The 12,894-nt window shown below is 43.6% G+C and overlaps 2 protein-coding genes across 7 annotated transcripts in view; both read left to right on the top strand.

Moving 5' to 3' along the window:
- The first annotated feature begins 228 nt into the window (after window positions 1–228).
- On the top strand, window positions 229–6,552 carry get3 (guided entry of tail-anchored proteins factor 3, ATPase). Its single transcript, XM_023791774.2, has 7 exons — window positions 229–498; window positions 1,141–1,288; window positions 2,193–2,341; window positions 2,671–2,821; window positions 2,913–3,020; window positions 3,191–3,388; window positions 5,790–6,552. Exons 1-7 carry the CDS (start codon window positions 356–358, stop codon window positions 5,916–5,918), a joined length of 1,026 nt encoding a protein of 341 aa, XP_023647542.1. The 5' UTR covers window positions 229–355; the 3' UTR covers window positions 5,919–6,552.
- A 136-nt stretch (window positions 6,553–6,688) lies between these two features.
- Window positions 6,689–12,894, top strand: part of best2 (bestrophin 2) — an 8,755-nt gene continuing 2,549 nt past the window's right edge. For 2 of the 6 annotated variants that reach the window (XM_072712081.1, XM_072712079.1), the window contains exons 1-5: window positions 6,689–9,711; window positions 10,015–10,109; window positions 10,203–10,436; window positions 12,089–12,243; window positions 12,701–12,778. In XM_072712081.1, the coding sequence (XP_072568182.1) occupies window positions 9,560–9,711; window positions 10,015–10,109; window positions 10,203–10,436; window positions 12,089–12,243; window positions 12,701–12,778 (714 nt within the window). In that variant the 5' untranslated portion in view covers window positions 6,689–9,559. Of the gene's footprint in view, window positions 9,712–10,014; window positions 10,115–10,202; window positions 10,437–12,088; window positions 12,244–12,700; window positions 12,779–12,894 lie in introns of those variants that run through there. The other 4 variants (XM_023791768.2, XM_072712078.1, XM_072712080.1 and 1 more) reach the window with 4 other exon arrangements.

Here is a 12,894-nt window from a genome sequence, read left to right as displayed (position 1 = left end):
TTTTTGTTATTTATTGCTAGATGGCAGATGAGACTCCAAAGTCCAAATCAGTTTCCATCGATGAAATATGTAGGTTTAAATATTAGCATACAAATACATACATTATATCTATTGAATCCGTATGTTGTTTAATTATTTTCGCTAGTCAGCTATAGTAGCATCCCATGAATGTTTACTGCAAATCACTATTTCTAGCAGCTGTCTTTTATTTCAGATTCAGGCATGACGAAGCAATCCGGGGCAGCCACCAGTGACCAGGCAGCTGCCGCCCATAGCACGCCATTACGGCTCCGGAGCAGCGTCTGCCGAGTGTCCCTGGGCCGTGCTGCGTGGGTACGGTCGAGCCGGTGCTAAGATGGCAGCTCCGATGGAAGACGAGTTCGAGGATGCGCCCGACGTGGAGCCGCTGGAGCCCACTTTAAAGAATATCATTGAGCAGACGTCATTGAAATGGATCTTCGTAGGGGGCAAGGGCGGCGTTGGGAAAACGACGTGCAGGTACGATGAGGACTGGGAATGAAAAGTGGAATTTCCGTTCATGCTCCAGTAGCTTTCCAGTGTGCCTGTTAGCATGCACTAGCTAGCGTGAACAAAGTAGCTGTCGTGCTGTTCGACGCCACTATCACACCGATTTTAAATGATAAAAAGCCTAAGAAAAAAATCAACAAAAAGGAAAATCCAGTCGATTTGCCGGTAATATAACTTTAACAAGTTAGCGCTTCTCCACAAACGGCTGGCTACCTAATCTCTACCTAGGAGATCTAGTTGATACTTTAAACTTGGAAATAAAAAAAAAAAAGGCCAGTAAAGTCACATATGTTGTCGTACCCGTTCTCCTTATTTGCACCGCTCACTGGAGTCGGGTTGTAACCCACTGATTGCGGTTTACAGTGACCCCTTACCTTCCCCGTTTCCTCCTTTGACAGTTGAGGCGTATTGTGGTTTTCATGTATGGAGGTGTTAGACAGTGCTGTCACTGCAATATTTAGTCAGCCCGGAGTTATATATCGATTACTGTTCTGAGTACAAAACCGGCTCTATCTGCCCTATCATGTGATCAGTCGGATGGATGGGTGGGGGGTTACCCCCTCATATTGGGGATTGATAAAAGCCTTCTTCCATCCCTCTCCTCTGGCACAGCTGCAGTTTGGCTGTACAGTTAGCCCAGGTGCGAGACAGTGTCCTCATCATCTCCACGGACCCTGCCCACAACATCTCTGACGCCTTCGATCAGAAGTTCTCCAAAGTGCCCACTAAGGTCAAAGGATATGACAACCTGTTTGCTATGGTCAGTCTGCTTTAATATATTGTCTGCTATGTGCATCACACAATAAATATCCATAACACAAAAATGTATATTGCACGTATATTGTGGTATCTTGCTGTATCTGAATGCCATAGACCATTCCTTTGATTTGCTTGCCCAAAGTACATATCTGAATATATGTTATTGGAAAGGACTAAATTTCACATATTTGTGGTCTGAGTGTGTTATTTTAGTCAGAGGTTTGCCATCTGGCATCCACAAAGTAAATCTAAATAAATCAAACTCCACTTTAATCAGTGTGCTTTTTTAGTTGCACTGCATAATATATGTCCAGAAATAAATTCACTCCTTACATGAAGTTTATATTACTGAATCAAATAGTGTACATAGTGCGCTGAATTACAAAACGAGGTTTCACGTTCATCCTTGCTGAAACACATCTGTCTTGCTGTCTGTCTTCTCCTCCCTTTTGGCCATTAAAACATTTTTTTTCCCCTGAAAACGTTTCTGATTACATGCTATAGTCTTTCACCATTCTTTTGTATGCAGTAAAAATTTTTGGTTCAGTAAAAGCTTTTGGTTCTGTCACCCAGCTGCCGAGTTGCAGGTGCCAGGGGCTCGTCACCCTGTGTTGCCCCCCACCTAAACCAGGGGTGGGCCGAACTCACACCGCGCAACGTGGGTGACGACCCACTGAACCAGCCCGCTACCCTCTTTTGGTTAAAATATCTCACTGAAGTTGTATCCCACGAAAAAACAAGTTTTTATAATTACTGTTTAAGGGAAGAAAACAACTATGAAATGTAGTATATTCAGTAACGTTGCGCTGCTTTATATGAAGGTCTAAAATATATTCATCTTAAAGTTGCTAATATTAAATATTCATGTTTTATTTGTATTTATATGTGTGTGTGCGCATTTGCAGGAGATCGACCCCAGCTTGGGTGTGGCCGAGCTCCCGGACGAGTTTTTTGAAGAGGACAACATGCTGAGCATGGGCAAGAAGATGATGCAGGAAGCCATGAGCGCTTTCCCGGGCATCGACGAGGCCATGAGCTACGCGGAGGTCATGAGGTCAGGCGGTGTAACAAACAAACATAAACAAACACAAATGACTCTTGCGACCACCCTTCTATAGCCTCCCATTTTTCAATAGGTTCAGTAGTGGCCTAATGGTTAGGGATGCCTGTGGTCGGAAGGTTGCTGGTTCGAATCCCTGAACAGCAAGGTACCGCCCCCATGTACTGCTCCCTAGGTGCTAAATAATAGCTACCCCCTGCTATATTACACATGGGTCAAATGCAGATGGTATTGTGACGATGTTTAATAATGACAGATTCTTTGAGTGGTGCCATTCAGGCCTATGGCGATGTGACTCTTCACTGGTGTCCTCCCCACGCCAGGTTAGTCAAGGGGATGAACTTCTCGGTGGTCGTGTTTGACACGGCCCCCACTGGGCACACGCTGCGCCTGCTGAACTTCCCCACCATTGTGGAGCGAGGGCTCGGGAGACTGATGCAGATCAAGAGTCAGATCAGCCCCTTCATCTCGCAGGCAAGTACGGCGCCACAGTATGGGGATGCCTGTGTTTTGTTTTTTTTTTTGTTTTGTTCTCCTCACGCCCCTCGTTTTGCCTCCCTTGTAGATGTGCAACATGCTAGGATTGGGAGACATGAACGCCGACCAGCTGGCCTCCAAACTGGAGGAGACTTTGCCCGTGATCCGCTCTGTCAGCGAGCAGTTCAAGGACCCGGTGAGTCTTCAGGGATCTCTCCACGTCTGCCAGTGCCTGGGGGGTTGATAGGTGATGCCTCGGGGGGGGGCTCTGGATCCAGGATCCGCTGTCGGTGTTTCTCAGTGCCGCGCTGTTCCGGCTGTGACGCCCCCCGGGTCTGTGCCCCCCCCCCCTGCATCTTCCCTCAGGAGCAGACCACCTTCGTCTGCGTGTGCATCGCTGAGTTCCTCTCGCTGTACGAGACGGAGCGGCTCATCCAGGAGCTCGCCAAGTGCCACATCGACACGCACAACATCATCGTCAACCAGCTGGTCTTCCCAGATACCGACCGGCCTTGCAGGATGTGCGAGGCGCGCCACAAGATCCAGTCCAAATACCTGGATCAGGTAAGGGTCCATTTTATCTACACTTCCTCTAGTCATTTCCAGCAGAAGGATCTTGTTTCCTTAAGCGACTGAGTCATTGCCTGCAAGTGGCTTCTATTTAGATATTTTTTGTGTAGAAGATACTAGGAGACCTGCTTTTTTAATACCAACTTTTTAGATCCTAGATCAGTTGGTTAATATCTCTCCTTGGCTGCTGATTAGACCCAGTCAATCAGGTTAGAGTTCAATGTTCAGACCTGATTGGTGGTGGTGAGTGAACAGTGCCGGCCGCTTACGGGGAGCGTGAACTACGGGTTAACTCCTATCGTGAAACGATCATTGCAATTTAATCCAGTCCCCTTTAGTCCTGATTCTGGTTAGCGGTACATTCCATTAGCCACTCTGTGCTTCACAAAAATTACATCAGGGGTGGAAAAAATCAGTAGTTTTTCGTTCTGGGCGGCCAAGCTATGCTTACAGATCCCAGCGGACTACCAGATGTTTTTGGATTACCTCAAAGCAGTCAGGGAAAATAGAGAGAGAAAGGACAAGCGCTGATAGGGAGGAGGCAGAGGTGAACACATGCTTCATCATGGATATAGACATAGGGAAGTTCTATGCGCCGGATCAACATCAGCAATCAAAAGGAGTCAACACTACAATCAGTATTCTGGCAAAAATAAGCGGAGAGTGCCTTTCCCATTGCACTGGAAGGACTCCTTCAGCCAGTTAAATATGCTGTAAATTTCCCAGGCAGTTACAAAGAAGGCTGAACCTCTTGCTGACTATGAGGTAATGTGGGCTGCAGCAGAGAGATCAGCATGACTCGGGGACAAAGTCAAAACATGTGCACGTTTTAAGGTGTTGTTAAGAAAAACAAAAATTGATTTGGCAGAGGAGTTAGCATTTTGCTTGCACATTCTACCGATAAAGCAGTAATTTAACAGGAAGTGATTTTATTTAAGGTCTGGCCATGAATACAGTGAACCTGTTCTTGCACTAATCAGCATCTAAGATCTATCTGATGTATCAGGACCCCTAAGAAGAACGAACTCTGGCCTGTGCTGTTTTGGCCTGTCCTTGGAAAAGCCCCGTCCTCAGTTAGCTGAGTAACCAAGTGTTAGTAAGTGTGATGCGGCTTCTGGCTGGACTATCCCAGAGGGCAGAACCGTCAGTGCTGCAGGTCATATCGCTTCGTGTGTGGATCGCAAACTCAGACTTGTGCGATTAACTTGTTTAGGTACCTTCTTGAGTGTAAGAGAATTGTGAAAAAGGATGTTTTGCTACTTTCCAAGAAGTTACATTCTTACACAAGTATGTGAATGGAAAAAATAGCAATATTAAGCCAGTCTGGTTTGTGTCAGCGACACTGAGCTGTAACTGTTACGCCTCATCTTGTTGCAACTCGGAGCGTATGAGCAGGAGTCTGAGAAGGTCGGGGCCAGGCTGCTTCTGAAGACCATGTCGCTCGACAGACTGGGCCAGTCTTCTGTCCCCCAGGCCATACAGCTCTATAGCGCCTCACAGAGGCGGAAGAGCGAATTGGACTTCTAGGCATGAGGGTGCTTCTGGTTCCCTCTGCATTTTTAATGTCTGCGGTTTTCATGCTTTTCAGAGTTTGTGTATTTTATAGAGTACATATTTTTACACATATCTCATTATCTCATACTTTATGTATATTTCATATATATTTGAAATATTTACTGTTATGTATGTTACATATATATTAGGTTAAACCAGGGGTGGCCAATCTTATCCGCAAAGAGCCGGTGTCTATGTGGGTTTTTGCTGCAGCTCCCCAATTATATTACCAATTAGAGGACTGATTGGCTGAGGAGTCCTTACCCCTGGGTTTGAACAGCTGACCTAAAGCTTACACCAAATACCTGCATACAAACCGGCCCTTTGTGGATAAGATTGACTACCGCTGGGTTTATATATATATATATGTGTGTGTGTGTGTGTGTGTGTGTGTGTGTATGTGTATGTGTATATAAAAATGTATAATGTATAGTAGCAGCCACTACTCCCCTCGCACCCTGAGCCCCTTCACCCTCTACATCGGCGATCCTTGTGTTTTATTCCATTAAACGTCTGTATTCTTGTCTCTACCATTGTGTTTTTCAAGCTGCTGCCTAAATTTCCTTTGGAAAGAATGAAGTATCTGTCTGAATCCATCTATCGGTCCGAATCTATATCTGTCACTATTAGTCTTTGGTTATTTTCTTCAGTTAGTGCAAGATTTCTCAGCTGCTTTCATGGACGTTTCCCTTGAGCTTCAGAGTTACGCTTTACCTCAAGTTATGGTAGCTCTCCGATTCCTCAGGGAAACATGACTTGATCTGACAGTGAGTGGTGGAGACAGAACATGGAACCAATCTTTGTAATGGCTGAATTAATCTTCTCCCTCCCGCCGTCACAGATGGAGGACTTGTATGAGGATTTCCATATTGTCAAGTTGCCCCTGCTTCCCCACGAAGTGAGGGGGGGCGACAAGGTCAACAGCTTCTCCAAGCAGCTCCTGGAACCTTACACCCCCCCCAGCAAGTGACTCACCTCTGCGCCCGAGTCCCCAAGGGAATGGAGGAAACCGTATCTCCCAGACCAAATCCCAGGCGAGATCTACCAAGGAGAGAGACTGTTGGATTGCATGTTCACTGGACCTTCTTTCTTGATACACCTTATTTCTGAATGGCCTCTTTCGTTCTATATATCTAGAGAATGTGTCAGTTTCCATACAGTATCTGAGTGACCTTTCTTAAGCACAGCTGAGAAATGTTTTAAGTACTAAGTATTGAATCTTTGTTGTCGAAATCACACTAACTTATGTTCCTACAGAGATTAATTTATCTATTTATTTGAAGTGATTGATTAAAGTTTGGGAAGAATAAAGCACTGAATCGTGGTCATCCAGCATATATAGTCTTATAGCAAAAAAAAACAACAGTAATGACCAACGGCTAAGAAGGAGTGGTATTATGATTGTGTTAATGTCCCTTTTACCTCATTGTTAGTAGCTGTTCTGATATGTATCAAAACTTGGTAGAAAATGTCATGGAGTTGCCATTCAAGCTTTGTGTTCTGCAACCCTGAGTCTCCCTTCAGATGGTTTAATTCCCCTGGTTTGCTTTTGAGAAGTTGGTTGTTTTTATGAACAAATAAAAAAATCGTTGGTGTTCAGGAGAGCAGCTGGTGCAGAGGTCAGACACTGGTGATCACTTACATTAAACTCTACAACAGACACCGTAGCACTGTCGATTGGTGAAGATGGGTGGTATTCTTTGGGAACGATTTTATGTCCATTTCTTTTTAAGTGGTTTTGTTGCATCAACTGAATGATGAATGTTGCGAAAATCAAAAATTGCATAATATCGGGAACAGTGAGTTGGGCGCTGCCGTCCTGTCTTGCTTGGATCCCCTCGTTGCGGTTTCCGGCGGTGTAACATAACCGGCCCCGTCCTGCCGGAGAGTCGTGCGGCAAGGCGGCCAGACGGAGCGAGCAGACGTGCGGCGGGGCGGCCTCGCTTCCTCCGACGCCCGGGCCAGCCGGCGCTGCGGGACGTGGCGCGGTGACCCGCAGATTTACAGTGACAAGCTCCAAATTAGCGGGAGACTTTTATCCATGCTTAACAACCTGAACAAACAAGCGTCCCCGCCGAGCTTATACAGTGGATTATGTCGGATCTTTGGTGGGGAAAGTGTAAACTACAGGGAATAGAACCGTGCGACGTATGTTTGCTTAGATGGGTCTCAGGCGGGATTGATCCTCACTTAAACATTATGCGCTGGCATTTACGTTTAAGCTGGTTCATTATTTTCCCGTGTGGATGTAGTGATCATGTGTGTATTTTCTTTTCTTTTTTTTTACTGCAGTCTGTCGTTTGCGGTTATTGCGATGGCGAAGCGCGGCGCCCCGGCAGGCTGGAGCAGTGGGAGGCAGCGCTAACGAGCTCCGCGGCGATCCGCTTTAAAGGAAACGCCGGGCTCTTTCTGGGCAGTGAATCGCCTCATTTATGTGGTTTAATTCTTCTTCGCACGCTTGTTATACTTGAGTTGTCGTTTTCGTCCGTCGCGGTAATTACTCTTAATGCACCCGTGAACTCTCAACCTCTGAACCTCAATGAGTATTATGACCCGAAATGTTGAAATAAAACATTAATTAAGGCGAGCGATCCCATCACACCTGTGTGGGCTGTCATCGCGCTTTATATAATTGGGACTTGTAATGAAAGGCCATATAAAATAAATTTCGTTTTTAACGTAGGCTACTATATACTGATTTATGTCATAAAGTTGTCCAAGTAACCAAATACTTCAGTACCCGGTAATAGGCGCGCATATAGGCCTATATAGACATACATAAAACCATATTTCCAAAAAAAAATTGGGACACTGTAAAATGTTAATAAAAACAATGCAGTGATTCACAAGTCATTTAAAGCCATATTTAACAGAAAATAGAAGAAAAACATATCAAAAGTTGAAACTTAGATATTGTATTTTTTATGACAAATATATGCTCAATTTGAATTTGATATCAGCAACATATTTAATAAAAAGCTGAGTCAGGAGCCTGCAGACTGCTGAGTCGCGTCCTCTGTCCTGTTAACAGCACTCTGTAACGTTTGGGAACTGAGGAGAGCAGTTGCTGGAGTTTTGAAAGTGAAATGTTGTCCCATTATTGCCTGATACAGGATTTCTCCTCCTCAGCACGTCAGGTCACCTTTATCATTTTTTTCATTTCACGATGTGCCGATTATATAATTAAATGAGCTAAGGCACAGAGAAGTCAGAGGCGTGTCTGGATTAGGTTTAGATCTGGTTTCTTCTTTGCATGGTAGAGTTTCATCCTGTATTTGTGGATGTGGTGATGAACTGTGTTTGCAGACAATGGTTTTTTGGAAGTCTTCCTGTCCCCATGCAGTGATTTTAACGCAGTGCTGTCTGACGACCCGGAGATCATGCTATACAATATTGGTTTTTGGCCTTTTGCTCTTGCGTACAGAGACTTCTCTGGATCATCTGAATCTTTTAATGATATTATGTACCGTACATGATGAAATTCTTTAACTGTTTGCAACATCACGCTGAAGAACATTATTCTTAAATAGTTGCACTACTTTCCCATGCAGTTTCCCATCTCCCCATCTTCACCAAACAGAGACTTGGCCTCTTTGGAAGGCCTTTATACCCAATCAGCTTACTGAGCTGTTGCCAATTAACGTAATTAGTCGTGAGATATTCAACTAGGTGTTTTTTTTCTCTCAACTTTTCCAATCTTTTGTTGCCCCTGTCCCAACTTTTTTTCAAATGCGTTACTGGCATCAAATTCAAATTGAGCATATATTTCTCAAGAAACAATAAAATTTTCCTCAGTTTCACATTTGATATGTTGTTTTTGTTCTATTTTCAATTAAATATGGGTTTATATGATTTGCAAATCATTACATTCGGTTTTTATTTACATTACATCCAACTTTTTTGGAAATGGGGTTGTACATGCGTGCGCACACACACACACACACACACACACACACACAGAGTTGTACCTCTAAGAGTTATAGACCCCAGCTCACCACCCCTTCCCAATCTCTTTTCCTTCTTTCCCTCTCTCTATGTCTCTCCCCCACTCACACACACACACAACATTCTTGTGCTTAAATCAGTCCCTCTGGTACACAGCCAGGGTACAGATTGGATAGTAGGATCAGTGATTCAGGTCAGACAATTGCAGCATTTTTGGATTTTTTTGCCAACGACAGAAGTTGACTACTGGGAAATGAAAGCATTCAGTAGATAAAATACTTTCTGCTACTTGTAAAATTAATCATTTATTTGCAAGCAATCTCATATTGGGTTCAGTACCATAGGGGACCCTGCATGCAGTTTGCATTATTGTTATATTCATAATCATAATGTTCACGAATATAGTTCAGATTTAATTATTCTTGGGAAACTGTAAAAATAATCTTTATGCTTATTTGTGAATTTGTGGGTTGTACATCTTAAAAACCCATGTTAACGTGTTTTTTTTTTCAGTTGCACAGAAATCTACACAGGAACTAAAACGTGGAGACGGGTCCGTTTAAAGGCTACCATTTCTTATGCTGTGGGTATATCTTTGCACTATTGATTCATTTCCAGCCAGTAAAATCCGTCGTCTCCCACGGCCTCCCCTCCTGTCCCTGCACCATGACGGTCACCTACACGGCCAAAGTGGCCGACGCCCGCTTCTGCGGCTTCTCCAAACTGCTTTTCGCCTGGAAAGGAAGCATATACAAGGTGCTGTACAAGGAGATCCTCGGGTTCTTCACAGTGTACACAGCCATCAGCATCACTTACAGGTGGGTGCCATTTTGATGCCTGATGACATTAATAATTTCAGTATTATTGTCATTCTTGGATTACCCTCTTCTGGATTTGATGCTTAAAAGTTAAAATGAAGTAATAAGACTACACTTCATAAGCTAGAGTTGATTATTAAAGTACGGATTCAATAATTAAAAATGTAGTGATGTATATTTGATATTTTTATGTACCATAAAAGAGGAGTGAGCAATTTAAAGCCTGCATGACTGCAGTAGCTTGTAGGCAGTATGTGCAGGAGCGTCTCAGCGACGCATGTCGTTTTTCGCATCCCTGCTCAGATTGTTTCTGCTGGAGGACCAGAAGAGGTACTTTGAGAAACTTGCGATCTATTGCAACCACTACGCCAGCCTGATCCCCATGTCTTTTGTGTTAGGTAGGGTGAGTACCGGCGGTTAAACTGGGCAGAGTAGCGCATGTCGGATGAATGCCGAATTTGCCGATTCTGCTCTGCGCTCCTGCCGTGCAGGTTTCTATGTGACACTCGTGGTGAACCGGTGGTGGAGTCAGTACACTTGTATCCCGCTGCCCGACCGGCTCATGTGCGCCCTGTCGGGGGGGCTGCAGGGCGGCGACCCGCGGGGCCGCCTTCTCCGGCGCACCATGATGCGCTATGCCAGCCTGTCCTCGCTGCTCATCCTGCGCTCAGTCAGCACCGCCGTCTTCAAGCGCTTCCCGACCATGGATCACGTCGTAGAAGCCGGTAGCCCAACGATGGATGGATGGATGGATGGATGGATGGATGGATAGGCTTTAATCTAATAATTGACAAGTTCTGGAGTTTTTCCACCTTAAAAACATTTCACATACATCTGGTGTTGAACCACATGCCATTAAATAATTAGAAGTGGAAAGTTCAGGTCCAGAAAGTATAAATCCGGACCAAGGTTTTGTTTCCAGTTGAGTCTAAGACTCGTGGTCACAGAGTCTGTGATTCTCATGATTCTCATCAACCTCATTTCCAAAACCTCTGTATCATTACCGCAAAGGTGTCCATTTAATGTTAATTTAATAAATCAAAAAATAGTAGTTTGCTTTTAAATGCATGTGCAGAATCTATATGCTGTGTCCCTTCAGGTTTACCACATTATTTTAAAAATATATGTTTCAGTGAAATACAAAAAAATTAGGTTGCAGTAATGACAAAAATCAGTCAAAATCAAATAAAAATGTTAATTTAAAAATATACATTATTTCAGAGTTTCAAGTAACTCAGCATGACTGCTAATGAGCATGACTGTCAATAAGCAATTTTTAAAATTGTGAAAATGTATTGGCTTTCTTAATGGTCTTGATGTTTTCAGACTGATGTGGTAATGAGATTTTTAAGGACTTGTTTTGGGAAATGTTAAAAAAAACGTAAAATTTTCTGTAAATGATTTTAAATTTACCTTTACAGACATTTCAGACTTGGTTATTAATGGCTAAAAAAAAAAGAAATTTGTTGATGCAAGTGTTTTTAAATACTTCATGTTTGAAATCTTCGAAACCAAGATTTTGTGAGAATTACCCTCAGATTATACTCAACTGCTTGGTTGAAACAAAACTTTGGTCTGGATTTATACTTTCTGGAAACATCTCTGGAAATAATTACATCTGTATTTGTTCTTAAGCAGGATCTTCAACCTGTCTGTACTGTATATGGAAAATTGTGTCCTTGGCACAACGTGTCTGTGTTCTGGGCAAAATGTTTTGATTGAGAAAAAAATACCTAAGCTCCTTTTTTTAAACACACCGGCTACATCCTAAAACCTGGCTTCCTCGCTTCGGCCCTCAATGACTCGCTGTCTCAAGTTGAAAGTTCATGAGGCTGACGAGGGAAGGACAAAGTGAGAGGCGAACTCAGGGACTGCAGCCTTCGAATGTTCACACGATGAATCTTGGGATCTCGGCAAAAGAATGGAGCATTTCTAGGCTGTATTGGAAGGAAGCCATCAATGTGGGACGGGTTTGCCACGTCGCTGTGATGCCTGCCATCTTTGAATGCAGTCTTACACGTATGCGGCTCCTGAATTTGGACACAGCTAGTTAGGGAGGAAAGCAGCACCGACAAAAAGTGGCATCAGGACACAGTTCTTGGCTCTGGTAGCCCATTGCATTTCGATCAAAATGTCCATCAGAATTCTATGAGAACTATTAATATCCTAATAATACACAGCTACAGATAGATATGTGTCTCCGGGCACAGCACTGCTGCCTCACACCTTCAGGGCTGGGGGCCACTTACACTCTGGAAGACCAAACCCATGCAGTTACGCTAATTGGCATCTGTAAATTGCCCTTTCTGCATGTGCGCTGCAATGGGCTATTATGCTACTATTTTTGCTTAAGCCTGTCTCTCCATCCTTTGTTTAGGCTTTATGACCAGAGAGGAGAGGAAGAAGTTTGAGGGTCTTCAGTCACCTTATAATAAATACTGGATCCCCTGTGTGTGGTTCACTAACCTGGCAGCTTCTGCTCGCTTTGAGGGCCGCATCAGAGATGACATCACTCTGAAGTTACTGCTGGAGGTACGGGGACACCGCTGAGGAGGGGCCGACTAGAAAAGAATAGAGCTGATATGGCAGCAAAACACAGATGCACTTGAGTTTGGACAAATAAAGCGAAGCCCTGCTTTGGTAAAACTTTACTTGAGGAGGACACAAATAATGTAATATTATGCTTAATGATATTACTTATGCATTAATCACACGTTAAGTGTTAGTTATAAACTGACCTCATTAATGAATTGTCACACGTTTTATCTCAAGCAAGTACTATATTTGTTACTAAATCTGTTAATTCTATAAACCTTTGTGAACTACTGAAGGAACAAGTCACGAATAACACTAGTGAAATACTGAGCTCATCTTTGTTCATCATTAATGAATCATGACGCATCTTTCATCTTAAGTAGTGACTGTATTTGTTCATGAGTTGTACTTCAGTAGTAACTGAGATACTGCTAATTAACATCTGTTTCAACAGGAGCTCAATGTGTTTAGAGGGAACTGCAGCATGCTGTTTCACTATGACATGGTCAGTGTGCCTCTGGTGTACACACAGGTTAGTATGTGTGCTCAGGGTAGCTCTGCTGGTCACATGACTTAAAGTTAGCATGGCCTAAACATCCTGAATGACGCAAAGACCTCTGGGTGGTGACCTGGACATTTCATTACCCT

The sequence above is a fragment of the Paramormyrops kingsleyae genome, chromosome 5 (assembly GCF_048594095.1).
Source record: "Paramormyrops kingsleyae isolate MSU_618 chromosome 5, PKINGS_0.4, whole genome shotgun sequence".
In the NCBI taxonomy this organism is placed as follows: domain Eukaryota; kingdom Metazoa; phylum Chordata; class Actinopteri; order Osteoglossiformes; family Mormyridae; genus Paramormyrops; species Paramormyrops kingsleyae.
Note: the sequence above shows the minus strand (reverse complement) of the source record. Positions and strands in the feature narration are given on the sequence as shown.

What these genes read in the sequence shown, in the direction of transcription:
- get3 (XM_023791774.2), top strand. Translation starts at nt 356, where the DNA reads ATGGCAGCTCCGATGGAAGACGAGTTCGAGGATGCGCCCGACGTGGAG. An exon ending in ATGACAACCTGTTTGCTATG is followed by an intron (nt 1,289 to 2,192) that starts GTCAGTCTGCTT and finishes GCGCATTTGCAG; the next exon opens with GAGATCGACCCCAGCTTGGG. An exon ending in AGCTACGCGGAGGTCATGAG is followed by an intron (nt 2,342 to 2,670) that starts GTCAGGCGGTGT and finishes TCCCCACGCCAG; the next exon opens with GTTAGTCAAGGGGATGAACT.